This window comes from Bos taurus, chromosome 22, assembly GCF_002263795.3.
Source record: "Bos taurus isolate L1 Dominette 01449 registration number 42190680 breed Hereford chromosome 22, ARS-UCD2.0, whole genome shotgun sequence".
NCBI classification, from domain to species: Eukaryota; Metazoa; Chordata; class Mammalia; order Artiodactyla; family Bovidae; genus Bos; species Bos taurus.
The window spans coordinates 53,634,493-53,662,367 of NC_037349.1; the positions used below are offsets into that span (position 1 = coordinate 53,634,493).

General features: G+C 47.8%; 1 protein-coding gene across 3 annotated transcripts in view; it reads right to left on the reverse strand.

Annotated features, from left to right (window-relative positions):
• Nucleotides 1–27,875, reverse strand: part of LIMD1 (LIM domain containing 1) — a 79,064-nt gene that overhangs the window by 5,046 nt on the left and 46,143 nt on the right. For all 3 annotated transcript variants that reach the window (XM_059879879.1, XM_059879880.1, NM_001193163.1), the window contains 5 exons: nucleotides 13,820–13,887; nucleotides 7,704–7,766; nucleotides 2,123–2,253; nucleotides 1,508–1,559; nucleotides 454–522 (listed from right to left, as the gene is read on the reverse strand). In XM_059879879.1, the coding sequence (XP_059735862.1) occupies nucleotides 454–522; nucleotides 1,508–1,559; nucleotides 2,123–2,253; nucleotides 7,704–7,766; nucleotides 13,820–13,887 (383 nt within the window). The remainder of the gene's footprint in view (nucleotides 1–453; nucleotides 523–1,507; nucleotides 1,560–2,122; nucleotides 2,254–7,703; nucleotides 7,767–13,819; nucleotides 13,888–27,875) is intronic.

The window sequence follows — 27,875 nt, forward strand, 5'->3', positions numbered from 1 at the left end:
ACACCAACCAGGGACAGGCCTGTTTCCAAGTATGGCATGGCAGCGGGGTGGGGAGGGTTTCTTCATGATGAAGAAACCTACAAGCTGAAGGGGAGGGAGTCTATTCCCCCAAATGACACACCTGCCTGACAATCTGGCCCCCCAAAAGGATCTGAAACCCACACTTCCTGCCACCCCCTCCCTCAACTCTGCAGCTTCAGGGAGAGCAGCCTTGACCAGTTCAGGACTCGGTGGTTACAAAGGTTGAGAAAATAGTAAAAAGACTGTTATACCCAAACATCTGCATCTTTTTCAACCTTTTGCCCCCCCACCACCAAATCACCCCACTTCTTCCATCAGCTCTGGGACACAGCTCCTAGCCAACATCTTGCCCCCATCAACCCATGATGATTCCTTCTCGGACTTTTACGATGCATCCTGAGGGCCTTCTAGGGCAGGAAGGGGCCCGCCTACCTCACAGTGGTAACACTCCACATGATAGTCTCTGTCCATGGACACGACTCGGATGGTCTCATCTGAACCCTAGACCAAAAGAGAGGAAGAACCTGAGGCTAGCTGGGAGGCCATCGGGCTCTGCTGCCAGGGGCTGGGGGAGGGTCCCGGGGCAGCAAGACAGTGGCCTTAGGAGAAGAGCAGGAATCAGCCATGGATACTAACAGCGGCAGGAAAAAGGACACAATTAGGGGATGAGGGGAAGTGAGAGGGATGTAGGTCTACCATCTGGAATGCTGGAGTCAACAGTGAAAAGACCACCTATGTGGTCCTGTTCATCTCTCGTCGTCTAATCCGGGAGCTAGTATCGAGTCAAAGAATACTTCGCAGGGACTTCCCCACACGTCCACCGCAAGGGGCATCGGTTCGATCCCTGGTTGGGGAACGAAGATCTCACATGCTGTGTGGTACAGCAAAAAAAAGGATAAAATTTTTTTAGAGAAACTGACACAATTACAGGGAAAGATAGGGCATAAGAAGGGCACCAGGCTCAGGAAGGCAGCTAATGAGAAAGAGGCTTCTTGGTGTGGACGCCACTGTCTCAGAGCTGAAATGTTAGAATTTTTAAACAGGTATAAGAACAGGGCTTCCCGGGTAGCTCAGCTGATAAAGAAACCACCTGCAATGCAGGAGACCCTGGCTCAATTCCTGGGTCGGGAAGTTCCCATGGAGAAGGGATAGCCTACCCACTCCAGTATTCTTGGTGGACCCACACCAGCTTCCCCGATGGCTCAAACAGTAAAGAATCTGCCTGCAATGCAGGAGACCTGGGTTTGATCCCTGGGTTGGAAAGATCCCCTTGGGGAAGGGCATGGCAACCCAATCCAGTATTTTGGCCTGGAGAATCCCCATGAGCAGAGGAGCCTGGTGGGCTACAGTCCACGGGGTCGCAGAGTCAGACATGACTGAAGCGACTTAGCACAGCACAGCACAAAAACGGGACACAGATCTTGTAAATGACCCAGGGAGATATGTCTGGGAAAACCCCAGGAGCAGAGCTGAGAAAGCATCTTACCTCAGGAGGAAGGATGGGAAGGCCGCAGGCTGCACACTTGGGGGCCAACACCCTGTGGGGAGAAGCAGAGAGCAGTCGGCTCTCCCCACCTCCCGCCCGTCACCCGTCACATGAACCCCTGTATGAAGACGGGCCTGGCACACTCTCGGGACTATTGCTTTGGGCTTGTTCCCCAGTGGTAACAAGCGCACGTGGCCCCCTCACTCCACTCGGGATGGAGACTGTCTGTTTAGCCCCCTCATGGTGCCTGGTGAAGCCTCAGGCAAACCGGGGGTGTGGAGGCCAGCCCTGAATCGGTGCCTGTTGAAGTCTGGTAAGGCTGGAGCCACAGAGCTTGGCAGACTCCTCTAGCGGCCTAGCCAGGAATCCGACTGTAGGTTTTTTTGGTCCTGGTTCCACAGTAAACATAACTCTTTAGCCAGTTCCTGTCCCATCGGCATCCACTGATCCCGAGACGTGGTCTGCACCCCCCCGAACCACCGCTCGTTGGCTGCACCGTGGAGAGCGGCGCAAACGACCTGCAGACTTGCCTCCTCGGGTCCCCACCCTCCACTCTGCAGGGCCGCAGCCAGCGTGGCCGGCACGAGCGGCTCTCCCCACCCCGCCCCTCCTTACTTGTGGTAATCCCGGACACAGTAGATCTTGTTCTCCGAGTCCACGGTGAAGGGCACCCCGTCCAAACACTCATTACAGATGACGCAGCGGAAGCAGCCGGGGTGGTACGACTTCCCCAGGGCCTGCAGGATCTGGGGGTGCAAAAGGAAGAGGCCAGGACTCAGCAGGGATTATAGGGAAGGAAGGGAGAGACACATCAGATCAAGGGACCATATGGGAAACTGTCACCCTCAAACCAGTCCATCCTAAAGGAAATCAACCCTGAATACTCATTAGAAGGACTGATGCTGAAGCTGAAGCTCCAATGCTTTGGCCACCTGATGGGAAGAACTGACTCATTGGAAAAGACCCTGACGCTGGGAAAGATTGAAGGCAAAAGGAGAAGGTGGTGGCAAAGGATGAGATGGTTAGATAGCACCCCCGATTCAATGGACATAAATTTAAGCAAACACCGGGAGACAGTGAAGGACAGAGGAGGCTGGTGTGCTGCAGCCCATGGGGTTGAAAAGATTAGGATACGACTCAGCAGCTGAACAACACGCTCATCCCAGTTTCACTTGGACCAGGTCAAAAGATAAGGACAGACTTCCCTGGCAGTCCAGTGGTTAAGACGTCACTCTCCAATGCAAGGGGTGTGGGTTCAATCCCTGGCTGGGGAGCTAGGATCCCACATGCCTTCAGCCAGAAAACCAAAACACAACACATAAAACAGAAGCCATATTGCAACAAATTTCATAAAGACTTAAAAATGGTCCACGTCAAAACAATTTAAAAAAAAAAAAAAGGATGATGAAGCAGGAAAGGCTAACCGAGTTACAGGCGTAAACAGGAAGAAACCGAACAGGGTCCTGCTCCAGCACCTGTAAACCTCCAGGAGGGAGGGTTCTCTATCAAAACCACGATTCTCTGTACAAAGTGATGCAAAGCAAGGTCATGAAAAGACCCACCCCAGATTTGGAAAGCAGCAAATACACGGAAAGACGAAAGTTAACTCCATCAGGAAACAGCAGAGCTCAGGAAAAAACCTCTTAACTTCTCCCTCCTGGGTGCCCCTTCTAAGCAGCTTTGTCTCTGCAGCCGTTATAATCCAGAAGACGTGACTTATCTCAAATCCAAGTGTAAGTAAAGTGAAAGTGAAGCCATGTCCGACTCTTTGTGACCCCATGGACTGTAGCCCACCAGGCTCCTCCGTCCATGGGATTCTCCAGGCAAGAGTAGTGGAGTGGGTTGCCATTTCCTTCTCCAGGGGATCTTCCTGACCCAGGGATCAAACCCAAGTCTCCCACATTGTAGGCAGACACTTTACCGTCTGAGCCACCAGGGAAGACCAAGTGTAAATAAAGCCTCTCTGTTACTGCTGCTTTTAAACACAGCCAGGAGAAAGCCCCGGCACCTTCTTCTTCTAAGCTTCATTTGATCTGGATGTGGCTGATACCTGGGACTGTTAGAGGCCATCCTGAAACCAGGACAGAGCCTAGATGCGGAAGGTAGGAGAGAAATGAACATCCTCAGTGATGGAGGTGAGTCACCAGATTAACTCTCCACCGAACTGCCTACCTCCCCACCCTCTCAGGTGAGATAAGACATTTTTCCTGTTAAGTTCAGTGGTTCTCAAAGTTTTGCCTCTGGACCCGCAACATCAACATCCTTTGGGAACTTAATTAAAATGCACTTTCTTGGGCCCTGCCCCAGCAACGGGTGTTTTAATATAGTGATTCTAACACAGGCGACAGTTTCTCAAACTTGAGCTGAGTTTCTGTGATTTGCAGCTCAAAGTACCTCCAATAATTCAGCAGCAGATTCGTTTCCGGGATTACCTGCACCATGACACTCAGCACAAACAACACAAGCGTGGAATCCACGCCAGCGAGCCGGCAGCAAAATGCACGCTGGCGAGGAACGTACAAAGCAGTCATGAGCACCCCCAAGTAGCACCACACAGAAAGCCTCCCACCAGGCAGAAGAAGGGGACTTGGAACTGAACAGAACCTCCGCAAAGGGTCGTGAGTTCCGTGGGAAAGCTGTGCTGTGTCCTGGCCCCTTCCGGCGCCCGACGCTGCCTGCAGAGGCCAACGCCACGCCTCACAGCTTGCAGTCCAGGGGGCACCAGGAGGACATAGTGCTAGTCCAGCTCTCCTCGAAAAGCTCAGCTTTCAAGCGTCCTCATTCCCTCTGGGATTTCATTAACCTCCCAGGCTCCTCAAGCTGCCAAAGTAGGAAGAACAAGCAGCCGGGCTTCAGAGAGTCCTTGGCAATCTGGACCTTGGAACGCATTTTGTCCCAGACTAATGCTGTCGTGGCAGAAACAGACCCTTAAATTAATTTAACTCACACTGTGCCAGAAGTACGGTAGGGTAATGATGCCATTTTGCTGCATTCTGACTAGCTATAATAATTTTTTTTCAGGTGGGAAATGCCCAGTTCCAACCTCCAAGCCCAGAGTATTTCCCTCAATGAACAAAGATGGAGCAGAGACAGACAATTTACATCACAAGCTGGACAACTGACATGTAACTGAAGGAATGGTAACTGAAGGAATCTTTCTCTGTATTGTTGCGATTCTTGACATGTAACTGAAGGAATGGTAACTGAAGGAATCTTTCTCTATATTGTTGCAATTCTTAGTGGCAGTTCTGAGTTCTATTGTTAAAACTAAGTGTCACTATCAGACAGACATTGGCTGAAAGTTTTCAAGTCTGAGAGCAGACCTATAAGAATCCAGGGGCGACTTGGCTTTATCCCACAGGGTAGAGAAGGTCTCCAAACTCAGTTCATTTCCTTCCTGTATGCATAGGCTGGGAGTGGCTTTGTAACTTGCTTTGATCAACAGAATGAGGAAGGGGGACTTCCCTGGCAGTTCAGTGGTTAAGGCTCCAAGCTATCAATTCCGGGGGCACAAGTTTGATCCCTGGTCAAGGAACTAAGATCCCATGTGTCCCTCAGCATAGCCAAAAAAAAAGAAGAATGAGAAAGAAATGATGTTCTGAGATTTTTTTAAGTCAATGATGAAAGAAAACTGGTAGCTTCCACTTCCTCTTTCTTGTTGAAAGGAAGTCCAGGCTAGACTATTGGGTAAGATTAGTGGCCACAGGAGAGAAGCCTGGAGGGTGAGAGGTCAACCTTGTGTACCAGCTGAACACAGCTGAGTAAGTGACCCCAGCCATTGCCACATGGAGCAGAAGAACTGCCCTGTCGAACCTTGACCTAATTCCTCACCCATGGACTCATGATCAATAATGATCACGTAGCAATAGCTAAGGGCTTCCCAGGTGGCTCAGTGGTAAAGAATCCACCTGCTAATGCAGGGGACGTGGGTCCAGTCCCCTGGGTGGGAAGATCCCCTGCAGTTGGAAATGGCAACCCACTCCAGCATTCTAGCCTGGACAATCCCATGGACAGAGGAACCCGGCGGCCTACAGTCCACGGGGTGGCAAAGAGTCGGACACAACTTAGCAACTGAGCACACACACACGGCAATAGGTACGTGAAACACCCTGAGACCCAGAGAAGGCTTAGTATATTGACAAATAAGAACAGGGTACAGTCCCATTCATAAATTTGGACACTGTTGGCCTCATATATGGTAGGTTTGTCAGAAGGGGTCTAAAATCAAGGGCAAATTCTGCTAGAGAAAAGGAGCCCTGTGGAGTCGGGCAGGGACCTGGGGAAGGAGGGAGTGAGGCAGGCTCCACCTGCCTCCTCCGGGGGGTGGCTGGAGGGCTGTGTTCCGAGGGAGGCCTCAGCCGCTTATGAGGACACTGCTCACGGGGCCACGCTGTACTGTGCTCCGTCAGAGCCCGGAGCACAGTGGGGTCTCCTCCACTCTGGTTCTGTTTTCTACATGTCAGCATAAAACCAGCTTATGTCCATCAAAGACATGCCTACGAGCGTTCATGGTAGCTCAGTCATAAATGGCCCCAAACTGGAAACACCCAAATGTCCATCTGCAGGAGAATGGATAAATAAACAGTGCTATATCCACACAGTGAAGTTCTACTTAGCGATGAGAAGAAGTGAATTTACAACACACGAAACAACATGGATGAATCTCCAAAATATTTTCTAAGTGAGAAAAGGCAGATCAAGGGAGTCTATACTGTAAGATTCCACAGTATGGAGTTCCAGGACCAGTGAAACAAGTCTGGGGCCACAGAGGTCAGAACGGTGGGTGTCTTCATGGGAGAGGGTCTTTCTGGATATGGGGAATGTTCTAGATCTTGATCTGTGTGGTGTTGACACATAGGTATAGTGGTAAAGAACCCGCCTGACGATGCAGAAGATGCAGGAGACGGGGGTTATTAGATCCCTGAGTGGGGAAGATCCCCTGGAGACAGAAAGGGCACCCGGTTCCAGTATTCCTGCCTGGGAAAGCCCGAGGACAGAGGAGCCTGGTGGGCTACAGTCCATGGGGTTGCAAAGACACAAACGAGCGAGTGAGTACACAGACACATCAACGTTCATTCAGTGTGCATGTAAGATGTGCACCCTCTGGGTTGCTTCTCAATAAAAAAATGGTAAAAGAAAAAAATACAACTAGCAATTCCCTTCGCCAGAACAGAATTAATGGCTCAGCTTAGAGAGGGATTTAACTCTTGCAATGAAAAGAGTGGGATATAATGATCCTCTCTGACCAATATATGAAAGAAATCCGACAGGGCCAATGTCCAGTGGTGGGAAATTTGATCCCTGAGACAGAATAAGAACCCTGTATTCATAAACTTCACAACCTGAGGAGGCCAGGAAGGAAGACCTGTCCCCACTCAGGACAAGCTCAGAGAGCCATGGCTGGCGAGGAATGGAGTGGATAAAACCCGCTCCCTGTTCTTCTATCTCAGAACTAACGATGGGGCCCCAACCCTCATCTTAGGAAATGATTAAGCTGGGAAGAACATGGGGGGAAAGCAACTGTGTTTATCTGACTTTCTGTAGCTGATTCCAAAGCAGCTAAGATTTCTTCATGAAAACACGATCCGTTTGACATCTCATCTGGGATGCCACAGAGATCAGAGAAAATCAGAGAGGCCAGCATGACGTGAACCGCCCAGGGGAGGACAGCACCCTCAGGAACGACCCTGTGTGGGATGCACGGTGAAGGATGCTAATTCCAGCAAAAGCCAAATGCAGGCTACCACAGCAAGCAAGCTGCATGGGGTCTTCTTCAAATAAAACCAGCCATAGGGACACTTCCCTGGTGGTCTACCGGTTAAGAACCGCCTCCCAGTGCAGGGGACACGGGTCCGATCCCTGGTCTGGGGAAGACTCCACATGTTTCAGGGCACCTAAGCCCAGGAGCCGCAACTACTGAAGCCCACGTACCTAGAACCCCTGCTCCGAAACAAGACAAGCCACCGCAGTGAGAAGCCCACTCACCGCAACTAGACAGAAGGCCCCACTTGCCGCAACTAGAGAGAAGCCTGCACAGAGACGAAGACCCAGCAGAGCCATAAATAAATAAAAATAAAACCAGCCATGATCACAAATCGAGGTAGGAAACATTGTTTTCAATTATTATTTTTTTCTGCCAATGCCTCCCCTGCCCACCACGTTATCAATATTACCTTGTTCGCCTGACCCTACTCACCATGTCCATGATCAGATGTCCACAGAGAAAACACCTGTCAGCGGACTGCTGGAAACCAGAGTACTGCAGAGAGAAGAGAAAAGAAAGTTCAGCCCAGGCGGGGCAGAGGGATCTAGCCACTTCCCCGCCAGCCTCGAGGATCACAAAGAACGTCTTCGAGAGAAGTGTCACTCTATACAGGAATCTCTCAAGTCTCTGTGGACAACAATGTGGTGAATTACAGAATACCCTCCGCCACAAGAGCCATTACAAACGCTGATACCGCTCATCTCTCAACAGCTGCACCCAGGCATCCATGACAGGCCAGGCTCTGCGTAAGAGGCTGTGCAGAGACTCCAGTAGTTTTCAAGACACGTTCCCTGGCATCACCTGAAAACTTGTCAGAGTGCAAATTCTTAGGCTCCATCCCTGACCTACTGAATTGGACAATTGGAAACTAGGCGCAGGGGATGAGGGGTAGTGGCAATCTGGGTTTTTGCGAGCCCTCCAGGGAACTCTGATGCATGATCAAGTTTGAGACCATTGCTCTAAATTTTCAAAACAATTCTGCAAGGTATATATTACACTGTTTCTCAAATGGAGACAAAGCAAAGCTCAGAGAGGTAAAGTTACTTTCTCACGGTCACATAGCCTATCAGGGGTGAGGATGGGATTCAAATTCAAGTCTGGGTCTGGTCAAAAAGCCAATGAATGCCTTGATGAAAGCATACATACTACCATAGGTAAAATATATAGCCAATGGAAATTTGCTGTATGACTCAGGGAACTCACACTGGGGTTCTGTAACAACTTAGAGGAGTGGGAAAGGGTGGGAGGTGGGAGGGAGGTTCAAGAGAGAGGGGACATATGTACACCTATAACTAATCCGTGTCGACATATGGCAGAAATCAAACCAATATTGTAAAGCAATTATCCATATAATTTTTTTAAAAAGCCAATGCCTTTTACAATCAGCTTCAAAGAAACTAGATAAATATGATTTACCTTATCTTACAAAACACACATACACACACACACAGAGCTGGAATCTGGAAAGAAATGAGGAACTCACCTCAGAAAACAGACTAAATACCACACACTGGAAGATACTAGAAGCTTAGATATTGCAAATACAACTTAACAAGGGAAACTAATAGAAAGGAAGGCAGAAAAGAAAAGGGAACTTTTCTGGAGCCCTACACCACACAGCACAGGGGTTTGCTGCCCGGCACTTCCTCCTGATTCTAGGGGTAACAGTTCTTTATTTTTTAATTTAATTGTTATTTTTGGCTGTGTTGGGTCTTCCTTTCTGCGTGTGGGCTTTCTCTATTCGCAGCAAGCGGGGGCTCCTCTCTAGTTGCGGTGCACGGGCGTCTCACTGCGGTGACTTCTCTTACTGTGAGGCATGGGCTCTAGGCACGTGGGCATCAGCAGTTGTAGCCCCTGGGCCCTAGAGCACAGGCTTGGTTGTGGTGCACGGGCTTATTCGCCCTGTGCTATGTGGGATCCTCCCAGATCAGAGAAGTGCTTTATTTTTGCTTAAGGTCCAGCCTTGCTCTGCCACCCTGTGGTCCCATGATTTCTGTGGGGCTGGCCCCCCATGCTAGGTCCTGAGGCAAGATCAGATCAGATCAGATCAGTCGCTCAGTCGTGTCCGACTCTTTGCGACCCGATGAATCGCAGCAGCCAGGCCTCCCTGTCCATCACTAATTCCCGGAGTTCACTGAGACTCATGTCCATCGAGTCAGTGATGCCATCCAGCCATCTCATCCTCTGTCGTCCCCTTCTCCTCCTGCCCCCAATCCCTCCCAGCATCAGAGTCTTTTCCAATGAGTCAACTCTTCACATGAGGTGGCCAAAGTACCGGAGTTTCAGCTTCAGCATCATTCCTTCCAAAGAAATCCCAGGGCTGATCTCCTTCAGAATGGACTGGTTGGATCTCCTGGCAGTCCAAGGGACTCTCAAGAGTCTTCCCCAACACCACAGTTCAAAAGTATCAATTCTTCGGCGCTCAGCCTTCTTCACAGTCCAACTCTCACATCCATACATGACCACAGGAAAAACCATAGCCTTGACTAGACGGACCTTTGTTGGCAAAGTAATGTCTCTGCTTTTGAATATGCTATCTAGGTTGGTCATAACTTTCCTTCCAAGGAGCAAGGGTCTTTTAATTTCATAGCTGCAGTCACCATCTGTAGTGATTTTGGAGCCCAGAAAAATAAAGTCTGACACTGTTTCCACTGTTTCCCCATCTATTTCTCATGAAGTGGTGGGACCAGATGCCATGATCTTCATTTTCTGAATGCTGAGCTTTAAGCCAACTTTTTCACTCTCCACTTTCACTTTCATCAAGAGGCTTTTGAGTTCCTCTTCACTTTCTGCCATAAGGGTGGTGTCACCTGCATATCTGAGGTTATTGATATTTCTCCCGGCAATCTTGATTCCAGCTTGTGTTTCTTCCAGCCCAGCATTTCTCATGATGTACTCTGCATATAAGTTAAATAAACAGGGTGACAATATACATCCTTGACGTATTCCTTTTCCTATTTGGAACCAGTCTGTTGTTCCATGTCCAGTTCTAACTGTTGCTTCCTGACCTGCATATAGGTTTCTCAAGAGGCAGATCAGGTGGTCTGGTATTCCCATCTCTTTCAGAATTTTCCACAGTTTATTGTGATCCACACAGTCAAAGGCTTTGGCAGAGTCAATAAAGCAGAAATAGATGTCTTTCTGGAACTCTCTTGCTTTTTCCATGATCCAGCGGATGTTGTCAATTTGATCTCTGGTTCCTCTGCCTTTTCTAAAACCAGCTTGAACATCAGGAAGTTCACGGTTCACATATTGCTGAAGCCTGGCTTGGAGAATTTTGAGTATTACTTTACTAGCGTGTGAGATGAGTGCAATTGTGCGGTAGTTTGAGCATTCTTTGGCGTTGCCTTTCTTTGGGATTGGAATGTAAACTGACCTTTTCCAGTCCTGTGGCCACTGCTGAGTTTTCCAAATTTGCTGGCATATTGAGTGCAACACTTTCACAGCATCATCTTTCAGGATTTGGAATAGTTCAACTGGAATTCCATCACCTCCACTAGCTTTGTTCGTAGTGATGCTTTCTAAGGCCCACTTGACTTCACATTCCAGGATGTCTGGCTCTAGGTGAGTGATCACACCATCGTGATTATCTGGGTCGTGAAGATCTTTTTTGTACAGTTCTTCTGTGTATTCTTGCCATCTCTTCTTAATATCTTCTGCTTCTGTTAGGTCCATACCATTTCTGTCCTTTATCGAGCTCATCTTTGCATGAAATGTTCCTTTGGTATCTCTGATTTTCTTGAAGAGATCCCTAGTCTTTCCCATTCTGTTGTTTTCCTCTATTTCTTTGCATTGATCGCTGAAGAAGGCTTTCTTATCTCTTCTTGCTATTCTTTGGAACTCTGCATTCAGATGTTTATATCTTTCCTTTTCTCCTTTGCTTTTCATTTCTCATCTTTTCACAGCTATTTGTAAGGCCTCCCCAGACAGCCATTTTGCTTTTTTGCATTTCTTTTCTATGGGAATGGTCTTGAGCCCTGTCTCCTGTACAGTGTCACGGACCTCATTCCATAGTTCATCAGGCACTCTATCAGATCTAGGCCCTTAAATCTATTTCTCACTTCCACTGTATAATCATAAGGGATTTGATTTAGGTCATACCTGAATGGTCTCATGGTTTTCCCTATTTTCTTCAATTTAAGTCTGAATTTGGCAATAAGGAGTTCATGGTCTGAGCCACAGTCAGCTCCTGGTCTTGTTTTTGCTGACTGTATAGAGCTTCTCCATCTTTGGCTGCAAAGAATATAATCAACCTGATTTTGGTGTTGACTACCTGGTGATGTCCATGTATAGAGTCTTCTCTTGTGTTGTTGGAAGAGGGTGTTGGTTATGACCAGTGCATTTTCTTGGCAAAACTCTATTAGTCTTTGCCCTGCTTCATTCCGTATTCCAAGGCCAAATTTGCCTGTTACTCCAGGTGTTTCTTGACTTCCTACTTTTGCATTCCAGTCCCCTATAATGAAAAGGAGATCTTTTTTGGGTGTTAGTTCTAAAATGTCTTGTAGGTCTTCATAGAACCGTTCAACTTCAGCTTCTACAGCGTTACTGGTTGGGGCATAGACTTGGATTACTGTGATATTGAATGGTTTGCCTTGGAAACAAACAGAGATTATTCTGTCGTCTTTGAGATTGCATCCAAGTACTGCATTTCGGACTCTTCTGTTGACCATGATGGCGACTCCATTTCTTCTGAGGGATTCCTGCCCGCAATAGTAGATATAATGGTCATCTGAGTTAAATTCACCCATTTCAGTCCATTTCAGTTCGCTGATTCCTAGACTGTTGACATTCACTCTTGCCATCTCTTGTTTGATCACTTCAAATTTGCCTTGCTTCATGGACCTGACATTCCAGGGTTCCTATGCAATATTGCTCTTTACAGCATCGTATCTTGCTTCTATCACCAGTCACATCCACAGCTGGGTACTGTTTTTGCTTTGGCTCCTCAGAGCCTTGCATGCCTCCAGCACCCATCACTTTGCCCAGGCATGGGCAGATGACCCACCCAGAGCCCATGAGACTCTAGAAGCAGGACAGGCACTCAGCCCAGCAGATTTGAAGCTGGGAGACAGTCAACTCTGGTGTGGCACCGCCATCTGACTATCACAGACACAGCACCAGTGACTAAAGTGAACACGTGGGAGGAAACGACCTCCCGAGGGCATGCAGGAATCAGTTTCCTTGGGTTTGCTTGCCTGTTACTGGCAAACATGAGTCATCATGAGTCAACCCACACATCCATGAAGAGGCTGGTTCGGAGCCATCTCTGGGTCACACACTGGTCATCCTACTGACCGGGCATGGCTCCTTGCCTGGAGCTGTGTTAGGGTCTAAAGATGAGAAGGTGAAACACTGTGTTCCCCTCTCCCTAGGAACTTTCAGTCAAGTCAGGGAAGACTTGTAAATGGACAGGCAGTGCGCTAACCGCTGGCCAGAAAAGGCCAAGGGCAGCAGCACAGAGGAGGGGGACCCACTTTGAGGCCAGGGAACATGCAGGCTGTCGGAGGATCTGGGCAAACAAACAGGGAAGGCGTTCCTGGCAGCGGACCCAGTGCAGACTCCAGCACACAGGGCGGGACGTGGGCGTGCAGAGAACCGCAAGCCCCACAGTGAGTGAGATGCAAGGCTGCGAGGGAGGCCGCCCGGACCACAGGGAGCTTCCGCGCATGTGCGGAACCCTGGCGCCGGGCCTGGGCGACGCGGCCGTGCAGCAGGGTGCGGGCCGTGGAGCCACAGGCGCCCGGGGGCGACGCGGTGGCACCAGGGCCTGGCCGCACTCTAGGAGGGAGAGGAAGGAGGCGGGGGGCAGGAGGAACCTAGGGCCCTGTTCTGAGAGTCGAGGTCCCAGGCAAGGCTGTTTTTTGGCTTCAGGTGACTCTCAAGGGAGTGGGAGGGCTGGGGGCCAACCCTGGGCCTGCCCAGTGGGCAGGGAGACCGTGAGCAGCTGGCCTCAGAGGTGCCCACAGGGCTGGAGTTCAGCTCTGGGACTCTCTGGCACATGGATGGACTTTTCAGCGAGTGGGAGAGGCAGAATGAGACATAAGGGGGACCGGGATCCCAGAGAGAGAGTTAAAAGCAGGGTGGAGGGGCTTCCCCGGTGGCTTGGTGGTGAGGAGCCTCCTTGCCCATGTAGGAGGTGTGGATTCCATCCCTGATCCAGGAAGACCCCACATGCTGCAGGGCAGCTAAGCTTGGGAGCCACAGCTACTGAAGCCCGCATTCCTAGAGCTGCACTCCTCAACAAGAGAGGCCAGCGCAATGAGAAGCAGGGAGGACCCAGTGCAGCCATGAATAAATAAAATTTAAAAAAAAAAAAAGAGCTCGGTGAGATGGGCAAGGCACAAGAAGTCAGGCTGAGTGACCGTGAAGTCCCTGAAAAGCACAGAGCTGTGCGGCTTGTCATTTGCCTGGGAACGTGGGCCACTCGCCTGCTGCCGCTAAAGAAACGACTGGACCCCTTTCTCCAGCGGCGCGGCCTCCAGGTGGGGCTGGGGGGCGCCACGGAGTTAAACCACCTTCTGCCAGGCCTGCTTGGGTGACACACTCACCAGGAAGTCTTCCTCGCAGAACACTTTGCCGTTGACGAAATAAAAGGCTTTTCCTCTCAGCTTCCGGCCTAAGGAGAAAGCACAAAGGCAGGGTAAGAAGAAAATGTTCATAGGCACTGGAAAAGGAGACAAGAAGGGCTTGTAAAGCAGAAATAATCATGCAGAAAACAATGCCAACCATTAGTCACAGGTTCTGGTTTCTGGAAGGTGACGTGGCCCTTAGTAACAGGCAGACTCGGGCCAGAAGACAGGGTCTCTGATATGGGTGCCGCCTGGCAGGCCAACTGGGGAATCCTCCTATACCTACTTCTGCCACCTCCTCTCTGCTGAGAAAGAGGCCACTGAGACACTGGGTGACAAGGTGGCAGTGGTGCCCGCATGTGCAGGGACCAGGCTACCGTCTCCTGTGAAGCTGGCATTTCCCACAGGGCTGGGGACCCTCGCCTCTGAGATGGTCTCCAGGGCGTGCTGGAGACAGCCTGTCAGGAAAGTCCCATAAACTGGTCAGCTCTTATTTTCCTTACTTCCACGACTTTTCTCATCTGAACGACAGAAAACGCACGCTGCTGAAAAGATGACGAAGTTTCCTGTTTTCTCTGGATCTCAATGGGGTGGGCGGGAGTGGGAAACATGCAAGATACCCTGACTGCTCAGATATAACTTTAGTTTCCAGAGAGCTAGGATGCTGACAAGAAGTGTACTATTTATCAACTCCTTAGATCCCTTTTGAAAAAAAAAAAAAACAAAAACACCTGTTCAAGGTAAGTGGGAACATCTTGGTGGGGGACCCTGAAGCAGCAACCCCAGATCTAAGAATATTTACAGGGCCACACACAAAACACACCCAACAGACTCCATGGAAGCTTCAGAAACTGAATAATTTCTAAACACTAGTGGAATCAAGACCCTTAGACCTAGTTCACCTGAAACCAAAATCACCAGTGTCAAAAAACTAACAGTGCTGGAGACACACAGAAATCCCCCCATACACAGTGGGTGTCCTCACCTGTGACGCCCCAGAGCAGGCCAACAGTACAAGGTACCTGGGGAGAGGGTGCTGATGAGGACTCGTCGGAGCTCAGAGAGGACTCTGAAAGCATCAACACAGGCGAAACACCACAAAAGGAAAAATTAACTAGAAAGCAAACCTCCAGACAGACTAAAGACCTCAGACTTTCTGTGAAACACAAAAGCCACTGTGTTAGAAATTATAGGCGACTGTCTTTGACTTTGGCGAGGTAAGGATTTCCATCCAGTGACCTTCCACTAGAAATGGGCTTCCCTAGTAGCTCAGTTGGTAAAGACTCTGCCTGCAATGCAGGAGACCTCGGTTCGATTCCTGGCGTGGGAAGATCCCCTGAAGAAGGGATAGGCTACCCATTCCAGTGTTCTTGGACTTCTCTGGTGGCTCAGCTGGTAAAGAATCCACCTGTGATGTGAGAGACCTGGGTTTGATCCCTGGGTTGGGAAGATCCCCTGGAGAAGGGAACCACTATTCCACTCCAGTATTCTGGCCTGGAGAATCCCATGGACTGTATAGTCCATGGGGTCGCAGAGAGTCAGACACGACTGAGTGACTTTCACTTTCATGGTAAGTTCCTCGGGAAGGCCCTGACCCTCTCCTGGCCTCATCAGACCCTTTGTGTGGTGTTAGCTGCTGCCAGATTCACTGTTGTCTCACTGTCGCCCCAACCCTCTGATTGGTTCCTCTAGAACAGTTTAATGCTCTGAGCATGTGCTACATTCCCTGAGGATGTAACTGTAATTTTAATTCAGCCTTGGGCTAAGCGGGCTTGGTAATCATCTCAGTTCAGTTCAGTTCAGTTGCTCAGTCATGTCCGACTCTTTGCGACCCCATGAACCACAGCACGCTAGGCCTCCCCGTCCATCACCAACTCCCAGAGTCCACCCAAACCCATGTCCATTGAGTTGGTGATGCCATCCAACCATCTCATCCTCTGTCGTCCCCTTCTCCTCCTGCCTTCAATCTTTCCCAGCATCAGGGTCTTTTCAAATGAGTCAGCTCTTCGCATCAGGTGGCCTAGTTTCAGCTTCAGCATCAGTCCCTCCAATGAATACCCAGGGCTGATCTCCTTTAGGATGGACTGGTTGGACCTCCTTGCAGTCCAAGGGACTCTCAAGAGTCTTCAACACCACAGTTCAAAAGCATCAATTCTTCGGCGCTCAGCTTTCTTTATAGTCCAACTCCCACATCCATACCTGACCACTGGAAAAACCATAGCCTTGACTAGACGGACCTTTGTTGGCAAAGTAATGTCTCTGCTTTTTAATATGCTGTCTAGGTTGGTCATAACTTTCCTTCTAAGGAGCTGCTGCTGCTAAGTCGCTTCAGTCGTGTCCGACTCTGTGCGACCCCATAGACGGCAGCCCACCAGGCTCTGCCGTCCCTGGGATTCTCCAGGCAAGAACACTGGAGTGGGTTGCCATTGCCTTCTCCATTGTGTGAAAGTGAAGTCGCTCAGTCGCATCCAACTTGTAGCGACCCCATGGACTGCAGCCTACCAGGCTCCTCCATCCATGGGATTTTCTAGGCAAGAGTACTGGAGTGGCTTGCCATTGCCTTCTCCGTTCTAAGGAGCAAGCATCTTTTAATTTCATGGCTGCAGTCACCATCTACAGTGATTTTGGAGCCCAGAAAAATAAAGTCAGCCACTGTGTCCACTGTTTCCCCATCTATTTGCCATGAAGTGATGGGACTGGATGCCATGATCTTCGTTTTCTGAATGTTGAGCTTTAAGCCAACTTTTTCATTCTTTCACTTTCATCAAGAGGCTCTTTAGTTCTTCTTCACTTTCTGCCATAAGGGTGGTGTCATCTGCATATCTGAGGTTATTGATATTTCTCCTGGCAATCTTCATTCCAGACTGTGCTTCCTCCAGCCCAGCGTTTCTCATGATGTACTCTCCATAGAAGTTAAATAAGCATGGTGACAATTTACAGCCTTGATGTACTCCTTTTCCTATTTGGAACCAGTCTGTTGTTCCATGCTCAGTTCTAACTGTTGCTTCCTGACCTGCATACAGATTTCTCAAGAGGCAGGTCAGGTGGTATTCCCATCTCTTTCAGAATTTTCCACAGTTTATTGTGATCCACACAGTCACAGGCTTTGGCATAGTCAATAAAGCAGAAATAGATGTTTTTTCTGGAACTCTCTTGCTTTTTCGCTGATCCAGCAGATGTTGGCAATTTGATCTCTGGTCCCTCTGCCTTTTCTAAAACCAGCTTGAACATCTGGAAGTTCACGGTTCACATATTGCTGAAGCCTGGCTTGGAGAATTTTGAGCATTACTTTACTAGTGTGTGAGATGAGTGCAACTGTGCAGTAGTTTGAGCATTCTTTGGTATTACCTTTATTTGGGATTCGAATGAACACTGACCTTTTCCAGTTCTGTGGTAATCATCTAACCGAGGGCAATAAATTGAATAGAAGGAAAGCAAGTCAGGGATAAGAAGATGGCTACAACATAGCATTAGTATCTAAAACGCATAAAGAACATCAATAATCCTGAGAAAAAGACAACTGTGTGTGTTTGTATACCTAGATCAGATAAACATGCACACTTACATGACTGCAAAAATCAGTGTATGCTCATACGTACATGTAAACCGAATGTCAATAGTCACCTGTGAGTAAAGGAAATGGTGATTTTTATTAGTTCCCCCCCCCTTGCAATAACTACGTATATTACTTTTATTGCCTGAACAACAAACTTTAGTGGAGTGAGAGTGTGAAGGGCAATGGAGTGCATGTTAGAATCTTTAGCTCTCCAAACTTTCCTTCTGTCCTCCCCTCAGAGTTGTTCTAGGAGGTTCTCATTATAGAACCTTCACAAGCATTTCCCAACTAGACTAGACTAAAAAGAAGGAGTACCTACAGCTCAATGATTTCAGGGTCCCTATAACAGAATCCTCTGACATCCATAGAAGTTTAATTTAACAATGTTACTGACTTACAATTCTCTCCCTCCATAAAAAGATTCCAGAGGACCCAGAGTTTCAGAAAGGAAAGTGAGAACTAACAAGAGTGTCTTTTCCACCTTGTGCCCCGGGATTTAGGCTCAGGGTGACACTAACGGGCTGCTTCCCTACAGCCAAGCCGACAAGGACACAAAGAGCCCACCGTTAAAAGGAGCTGCCCAGACATGCAGGAAAACAGTCCCCCCGCCACACACACCGTCTGGCTGCAAGTCTGTGGCGTGCCCCTTGCTCTGCTCTGGGGTGTCCCAACCAGGATGAACCAGTGCGGATGAGAGCCAAGGAAGCGAGGCTGCAGCTGCTAAGGTGGTCACTAGAGGGAGCCAGGAGGCTGCCTGGAAATGCACAGGACTTGCCAGAGAGAGAGAAAGCTTCTGAGCCAAGGTGTGGAGAACACCCAGCTCTTCTCTTGGGATGGGATCAGGGACATTCTAAGGAATCTCGGCAGGAATTAGCTTTTTGATTTAACAGACGGTAGATCACCTCTCTTCCAAAAATCACAGAGGAAAAGGGTCACACGCGCCGAACTCAAACCCTGTAGCAGTCTAAGAAAGATAAATGAGAGCTTTTTCACATATGATAACAAAGATTTTTTTAAACAATCACATTTGTTTGTGATGGCCATCAGTGCATATTTCTGTAAGCTACAGAGAAGAGTGTAAAATGATAAGCTCACCCTGGAGAGGAAACTCTTAAATTATTTATCTCTGACTCAGAGGGGCTGTCTGGGACTTAGCTTAGGGAATGAATCAGAAATATGAATAAATGTTTACTTGGATCCAAACTGGCAGCCTTAGAGGAAATGATCACATAAAGCAGAGTACATGTAAATGTAACATGTAGCCATTTAAAACACCCTTCAAATAAGTGTTTCAGTGGTATGAGAAAATGCTTTACTATAGGAGGGTACTCAAATTATGTTAGTAAGGGACAAACGCAAGCTAGATACCTGCACCTACATTTACAGCACAATTCCATTTTGGTAACCTACACCCACACACACACCACTGATGTTCAAAATGGAAGGCTGCATACTAAAACTAATCGCTTTTAGCACTGGTCGATAGCACTACAGGAAAATTTCACTTTCCATTTTATATTTTTCTTTCAAAAACGTATCTAATGTTATATAGCACTGACAGGCTTATTCAAGGGAAATTTCACTTACCACTTTATACTTTTCAATATTTACAACATTTTTCTATTATTAAATACAGTTCAGTTCAGTCGCTCAGTCGTGTCCGACTCTTTGCAACCTCATGAATCACAGCACGCCAGACCTCCCTGTCCATCACCAACTGCCGGAGTTCACCCAAACTCATGTCCATCGAGTCGGTGATACCATCCAGCCATCTCATCCTCTGTCATCCCCTTCTCCTCCTGCCCCCAATCCCTCCCAGCATCAGGGTCTTTTCCAATGAGTCAACTCTTCGCATGAGGTGGCCAAAGTATTGGAGTTTCAGCTTTAGCATCATTGCTTCCAAAGAAATCCCAGGTCTGATCTCCTTCAGAATGGACTGGTTGGATCTCCTTGCAGTCCAAGGGACTGAAGAGTCTTCTCCAACACCACAGTTCAAAAGCATCAATTCTTCGGCACTCAGCTTTCTTCACAGTCCAACTCTCACATCCATACATGACCACTGGAAAAACCATAGCCTTGACTAGATGGACCTTTGCTGGCAAAGTAATGTCTCTGCTTTTGAATATGCCATCTAGGTTGGTCATAACTTTCCTTCCAAGGAGTAAGTGCGTCTTTTAATGTCATGGCTGCAATCACCATCTACAGTGATTTTGGAGCCCCCAAAATTAAATACAGTAGAAGATGGTATAAGAGAAATTTCACCTTCTGCTTCACACATTTTAAATTTTTCTAGAATCATGTATTCATAATCTGAGAAACAATACTTTCTTCTTAACTTTCAAGTAAAACTCATGTAATAATGTGAAAAGGAAAAAAAAAGTAAGACTCAGTTATGTAATGAAGAAATTTAAAGAAAAAAGACTGGAAAGGAAATCTGTGCAAGAATGACAGGGTCTCTGGGTAGACGTACATGGTATCTGAATGACTGTGGGGGGTGAGGCAGGAATTCACTAGTTGTTTGCTTCTTTATACTCTCCTAAACTTCCCCAAACTTAATAGTGAGCAGGTGTCAGTTTGATGATCATTCTAAAAAGTGCCCAACTGGCCAGACAAATCCTCTCCCTGCCAGGTCCCAGAGCTGAGGAGTCCCATGTCCAGACCCCAGAGGCAGGGGCAGCAGACAAAGGTTGCATCTCTATTTCCTTTATTACCAAAAAAATATAAATAAACAAGGACTTCCCCCACAGACCCAAGAAGGTGGGGCCTTTCTCTGCTCTGAAGGACTCAAACTCTGGTTTTCACGAAAGTTTTAAACGATCCACCCCACCCCCACCCCGAGTTTAGAAACCGACTTCCACACCCATAGTTTGCATTTTCTCAAAGTGAGAGAAGGAAACTAACATCTGTTGATGGCCTCCTGTTGTTTCAAGTGCCGTATTTAGAAGTTTCATACACTAAAAAATAGTTTTTAAAGTGTGTGAATACACTGCCACACGTTACTACATCGTTAGTCCCCCTTCTGTTCCCACCTTCCACGTTCCTTTCACAGAGACATTTCACAAACCACTCCCTGTCTCCTACTCTAGGATGCATTCAGCGGGAAAGAATTCACCAAAGAATTAGGCAGAAATAGGACCCATCACGTGTCAACATCACGGAGCAGTGTGGGAATGCAGGGACCGGGGATCACTGGACATGACAGCCAGTGATCTGTGGTCAGCAGTCTGGGCTTCCTCTTCTCTTTCATAAAGACGCCATGTGGTGTCTCCTCACTCCGTCCTGTCTGACTCTTTGAGACCCCATGGACTGCAGCCCACCAGACTCCTCTGTCTGGGGGATTTCCCAGGAAAGAATACTGGAGTGGGTTGCCACTTCCTTCTCCAGGGGATCTTCCCAAGCCAGGGATCAAACCCACATCTCCTGCATTGGCAGGCGGATTCTTTGCCACTGAGCCACCAGGAAAGCCCTAAAGACACCATGGAAAGTGAATGTTAGTTGCTCAGTTATGTCCAACCCTTTGAGACCCATGGACTGTAGGCTGCCAGGCTCCTCTGTCTATGGAATTCTCCAGGCAAGAATACTGGAGTGGGTAGCCATTTCCTTCTCCAAGGGATCTTCCTGACCCAGGGACTGAACCCAGGTCTCCTGCATTGCAGGTGGATTCTTAGGTCAAACAATATCATCTCCACCTCATACATTAGGAAGGCTCAGCGAGGCTCGCCCAGGTAATGAACGGGCAGGTTGGAAGCCAGGCTGTCTGACGGTGACGTGTGTGCTTGTTCCATTGTGCCATAAGCCCACCTGCACAGTTTAACATCTGCTGAGTGCACACCGCCATGTGGAATCCAGTCTCTCTCTCCCTACTAGGGAATGGAGAGGGCGTTTTCATTTTTTAAAGTGCCTTCTATGTACTGGGCACTTTACCTACCCTGTATCCCTTTAACTGTCTTGACAATTCTGTAAAAATCCCTTGTGATGGCATCCATGTGGGATATCACTCGACTGGTGACGACCCCCATCTTCTACCGTAGACACACTGAAGGAAGGTAAGGCCATGCAGAAAACAGCAAGCAAACTCCTCTTGAAAAGCAGAGAGGCAGAAAGAAGGTATTCTCCAGGCTGAATCACTCTAGATCTAGCCAATGAAACAGACACCGATGAACTGGGAAATTCCTGGAATCACAGCCGCTGTCCTGAAAGTTCCAGGCAAGGGCAGGACCCCAAGCCATCCTCACTGACAAATAAGCTAGAGCAGCTGAGCACCGCCAGGTGGCGCCAGACCACAGCCACGACGGGACAGGCAGGAACCACACAGTGGGGCTGAGAACTCCGGGCTGGTGGGCGTTGGAGGTTGGCTGGGGTCATCTCATTAAACCCGGCAATAATGTGACCCCAGAGCAGTTTAACTCCGCATACGGCATTGTATGCAGTTTCACTGAGTCTTCGTGTTGCAGATGAGGAAACAAAAGCTAAAGGGTCCAGCACGTCTGGCTGTCTGGCCAAAGCCAAGTACAAGAACTGGGCTTTGAACCCAGGCCTCACAAGGAACCCACTCCAGGGTCCTCGCCCGGGAAACCCACGGCCAGAGGAGCCTGGTGGGCTACAGTCCGCGGGGTCGCAAAGAGTCGGACACGACTGAGCAACTGAACAACTCACTGGTGCCAGGTCAACTCTTCCCATCGCACTGTACTATCCCTTTGCCCTGGAACGGGAGAAGGTGGATTTCTTGACCTTCCCAATGATACTTCTTCCCCATGTGACTCCCCTGAGTGCTGGTGACAAGCCACAGTCCTCACACTGCCGACGGTGGCACGTATTTGGAGCCAGCGGAGCCGTGCCAGAGCTCACACAGACCGAAGATAAAGCAGAACGGCCAAGGCGTGAACACGAGAAAACAGGCCTGCGGTTCTCAGACTTCAGCGTGCTTCAGAACCACCCGGCAGCTGTGCTAACACACAAGGCTTCTACGGCCCCGCCTCAGAGATTCTGACTCAGTAGGTCCGGGAAGGGCCTGAGGATCCGCCTGTCGGACGACTTCTCAGGTGCCGCTGACCATGCTGGTCCAGGGACCGCACTTGGAGAACCACTGAGTCGGGCTGCGCCTCGGGCCCGTCTCTGAACTAGCAGCTCCACTGGAAGAGAGTCACCTAGGTCCACCAAAACTGCTGAGCCTGGCCGGGGCTCCCCTGGCGGGCCAGGGGCTGAGAATCCACTGCCAGGGCGGGGCATGTGAGTTCCATCTCTGATCCGGAAACTAAGATCTCACACGTCACGGTGCAACTAAACCCACGCGCCACAACCACTGAGCCCGCGTGCCCTAGAGCCTGTGCCCCGCAGCAAGAGAAGGCACCGGAGCAAGAAGCCGGCACACTACAGCTGGAGAGTAGCCACCGAGTATCAAGTATTGCAACTAGGGGACGTCCGAGCAGCAACGAAGAGCCTGTGCGCTGCTGGTGAGACCCAGTGCAGCAAAAACTAAAGACGCAGACCATTCCTATAACAATTAGCATCAAATACAAAGCTGTTGAGAAGGAAGAAGGTGTGTCGGGTTACATCTTCGCAACTCTAGTTTCAGAATCATCCTGCTTCAAGCAGAGGAAGTCCCTGAAACGGGAAACAGCTGGTGATATGCACACGAAAAATATTCCAAATAAAGAGTTTTTCCAGAGCTATGGAATATAGTAGTCAAAGTCGCTCTTTATTTTCCGATCACAACAATAGCTCATAAAATATTGACTAATAAATGCACAGACTCATCAAGAATCCACTCCAAAAAGCCACTTCCCATAGATGCAGTGAATGAATACTTTATATAGGTCTACGGGGGCACCTCCAGATGAAAAGAGAAAAATGTGGATAAAGTCAGCGTAGCTTAGTGAGGGAAAGAGCAGCTGAGGACGACACTAGAGAGGTCGGCCACTTAGTGTGACAAATAAAACTAAACTGGCAACACTCACCATTCTTCCTGATTTCTAGAAATAGAAACAGCTCAACTACTCTGGAAAAGTAATTGGCCCTTAGCAGTAAGACCTTACCGCAAATGTGTTTCCAAAATATCTCCCTGAAAAGTAACAATGCAAAGTTCTCCCGACAATGAAGATACTTCCTGAGAGAAGTAAAAACCCGCAATCCTTCGGATACGTTTTTATTGTACTGTTCCAGCTGGTAACTTCTACCTGTGCCATCCGCAGTGGCTACCAGCCCATATGTGCCCACTGATACGTAATTCTGTATTATTCAAAATAACATTAAAAATTCAGTTCAAGGGCTTCCCTGGTGACTCAGCAGTAAAGAATCCTCCTGCCAATGCTGGGGACGTGGGTTCGATCCCTGATGCGGGAAGATCCCACGTGCCGCAGGGCAGCTAAGCCCGTGTGCCACCACTACTGAAGCCTGTGCACCCTGGAGCCCGTGCTCCACAAGAGAAGCCACTGCAATGAAAAACCCATGCACCCCGCTCGATGCAACTAGAGAAAAGCCCGTGCAACAGTGAAGACCCAGCACAGTGAAATTCTTTTTTAAAATTCAGTTCAGGAGGAGGAAATGGCTACCCACTCCAATATTTTTGCCTGGGAAATCCCATCGACAGGGGAGCTTGGCGGGCTATAGTCCATGGGGTCGCGAAAGAGTTGGACACGACTCAGCGACCAAACGAGAATGATGTTTCAATGCATAATAAAATAAAAACGTCTGCTCAAAAAAAAAAAAAAGAAGAGTTCAAGCTTCCTCAAGCAGGGTCTGGGGAAGGAGCGGCAGGCGTCACATCAGGCTTCGAGGGTGGACAAGGAAGACAAGGCGTTCAAGCACAAACAGGAGGAGAAGCAGAAGAAACTCGAGGAGCTAAAAGCAAAGGGGAAAGGCCCCCCGGCCACCTGTGGAATTAAGAAATCCGGCAGAAAGGAAGCTATTCCTTGTGCCGGGGCGATGATGAGCCTTAGTTCCATTCCTGTGTAAACATCCGGATTCGCTGCCGTAGCAGCTGTTGCCACCTGTAGCTAGAATTAAATGTTGTCTTGGAACCTACTGTACATTTAAGAATAAACTTTTGTAAAAAAAAAAAAAAAATCAGTTCAAGTATTTGAACAAGTACATTCCAAGTCCCCGGAGGCCACTTGTGACCGGGGCAGCTACGGAGCACCTGCATCATTCACAGAGGTCTATCTGATCTACTTCTTCAAACAGCTTTTCCAGAACAGGTTAACTGTTAGAAGGCATTGCCAGTAACAAAGCAACAGAAAGAAACCAAGCAAATTGGCTGGGTTCCGACGAACAGTCCGCCTGGATTCCATAGGCTCACGCCGGCCCAGTGGGACGAGGAACAAAGCAGCAAGAGAAAAGTGGAAAAGCACTCAGGCTGGGGTCCTCGGCTTCTACTTCCCAGCAGTGAGAGGCTGGCCAATCACCTACACCCCTGGGTGCCTTCGGTACCGTGGAGAGGACCGATTAGGGATGACAGCGGGCCCAGCATGTGCCGTAAGTCACTGTTGCCAGGATCCCATCGAAAACCTTCAGTTTCTGAAGCAAAAAAATCACCTCCACCTCCATCTCCCTCTTTGTCCAAAACCTCCAGATCACTGCTGCTTTCTCAGTTTTTCTGTGGTCAAGGGCCAAGTCTTGGGGGTTTTGTTTTTAATTTCCATCTGCCAGACTTATTTTCTCATAAAATACAATAATGTGGGGAAATGAAAACATATGAAATCCAAGCCCCAATTTGCTTTGTCAAGTTGTTATGAACGTGTTCAATGTCTGTTGGTTAGGAAAAGCCTCCATGTCTGTGCTTCTGTCCTACTGGCCAGCACTGGTCGAGGACCACACTCTCGAGCAGCCCACTCCACACTCCAATCCTCTTCTAAATCTCCGCTCCGGAGTCCTTTTTATGTTTTTCTTACAGTTTTACAAATCCATTCTCTTCTTGTTTTCCATGTCCATTCTTCCAGACTATCATCATCTGGGTCAGGGAAGAGAACGCTGCACAGAAAAAAAAAAAAATCCCGGAGCTTCGCAGAGGGTCTCCTTGGAGGATTTAGCAGAGCACAGATCAGCACGGGCATGTGAAGAAAATAACCACAGCTGGGGCCGAAAGACATCCAGAAGGATGAGAGAGAACAGTGCCTGATGTTCACAAGGGCCGGAAACTGTCGATTCCCAGCAGACAGACTGGGAGGATGCATAATAATCCAGGCGACGCTGAGTAAGGTTGTGCCCTGTGTTGGAGGGAATAGTTAACCCTAGACTGAGGTCTGCTGTATAAAGAAAGCTGAGCACCGAAGAATTGATGCTTTTGAACTGTGGTGTTGGAGAAGACTCTTGAGAGTCCCTTGGACTGCAAGGAGACCCAACCAGCCCATCCTAAAGGAAATCAGTCCTGAATATTCATTGGAAGGACTGATGCTGAAGCTCCAATACTTTGGCCACCTGATGTGAAGAACTGACTCATTTGAAAATATCCTGATGCTGGGAAAGATTGAAGGCGAGAGAAGGGGATGACAGAGGATGAGATGGTTGGATGGCATTACCGACTCAATGGACAGGAGTTTGAGTAAACTCCGGGAGTTGGTGATGGACAGGGAGGCCTGAAGTGCTGCAGCCCATGGGGTTGCAAAGAGTCAGACACGACTGAGTGACTGAACTGAACTGAGGTCTGCCATAAACTCACTTAGCAAATAACAAAAACCACCCTGGAAAGGATCACTGTTTCCAAGTAACTTATCTGCACCCCAGAATATTTAACTGCTCAAGAAGATTTAATAGAATGTAAAAATACCCAGGACTCAATAAGGTATGGTTTACAATGCGTGGCTTCCAGTCAAAGATGATTCGGTAGGCAAAGAAGCAAGAAAACACATCCCATAATGAAGAAAATAATCCATCTGTGGAAATTAACCCAGGTCTGACACAGACATTAGAATTAGTAAAGAAGGACAAGTTACTGTTGTTCTATTCCATGTAACAGTAAGTAACTTTGCCCCCAAAGTTAACCAGCGACCCAGAAGATATTAAGAGGCCTAGACTGAACTGGTAGAGATGAAAAGTACGTCAGAGATGAAAGAGACACTGAATTAAACGCAGATTACACATTGCAAGAGATAAAATCTATCTCTTGCAATTAAAGGCACAGCAATTGACATTAAAGGCACAGCAATTGTCCGAAATGCAACAGAGAGGAAAAGAATTTGAGAAATGAAAAGGCCGTGAAGTGAGCCATGGGACAACTTCAAGGTGCCAAAATGGGAATTCCTTGGCAGTCTAGCAGTTAGGACATGGTGCTTTCACTGCCAAGGGCATTGATTCAAGCCCTGGTGTGGAATTAAGATCCTTCAAGCTAGAGTGTGTGGGGTGGGGGGAAACAAAAAAAAATATATATATGCCAAACCAAGGGACCACTGAGTCCCTGAAGTGGAGGCTCGAGGGGAGAATGGCAGAAAATTTGAAGAAATGATGGCCAAAAATATTCCAAATTCGATGAAGACTATCAAGTCACAGATCCAAAAAGTTCAGCAAATCTCAAGCATAGGAAGCATGAAAAGTACACCAGGGACATCATGATCAAATTTCTCAAAATCAATGACAAAGAGAAAACCTTAATCTAAGGAAAAAGACGTTACATACAAAAAGACAAAGATAAAGGTCGCATTGGATTTCTCATTGAAAACAAGGCAAGCAAGAAGACAGCGAAACAACATCTTTAAAGATGAAATAAAAAGCTATCGACCTAGAATTATACACCCAGAAAATATATATATATTTCTATTTATATATTTTAGGACAATTTTTATCTTTTATAACCATTATAAAAGGCCTTATATCTTTTAAAACCAGTGTGAAGTAAGAATGAATTCGGACATTCAAAAGCTGAAAGAATTCTTTACAGGCAGATCGGCACTACCAAAAAAAAAAAAAGTTAAGTCTTTCAAGGAGAAAGAAAACAGAACCAGATGAAAACCTGGATCTAAACAAAGGAATAAAGAGGACCAGAAACAGTAACTGATTTTTTTCTTATTAGTTAAATCTCTTTAACAGATAATTGATTAGAGCAATGGAATAAAATTGAAAGAACATAAGTAAACCCTAACATTTAGCATCAGTTAATTTTTGATGACTATCCCAAGACAATCCAATTGATAAAGACTGGTCTTTTCAACAGACGGTGCTGGGAAAACTGGCTGTCCACAGGCAAAAGAATGGATTTGAAGTTCTGCCTCACACCACATACAAAAATGAACTCAAAATGGATCAAAGAGTTCAACCTAACAACGAAAACTATAAAACTCTTAAGAACAAATGGGCATGAATCTTTGTGACCTTTGATAGGGCTATGTTTACTTAGATGAAGCACCAAAACCACAAGGAACAAAAGAAAAAACAGATAAATTAGACTATATCAAAATTTAAAAACCTTTGTGCTGGAAATAATAATATCAAGAAAGAGAAACAATGGTATACAGAATAAGAGAAAATATTGGCAAATTATATATGATA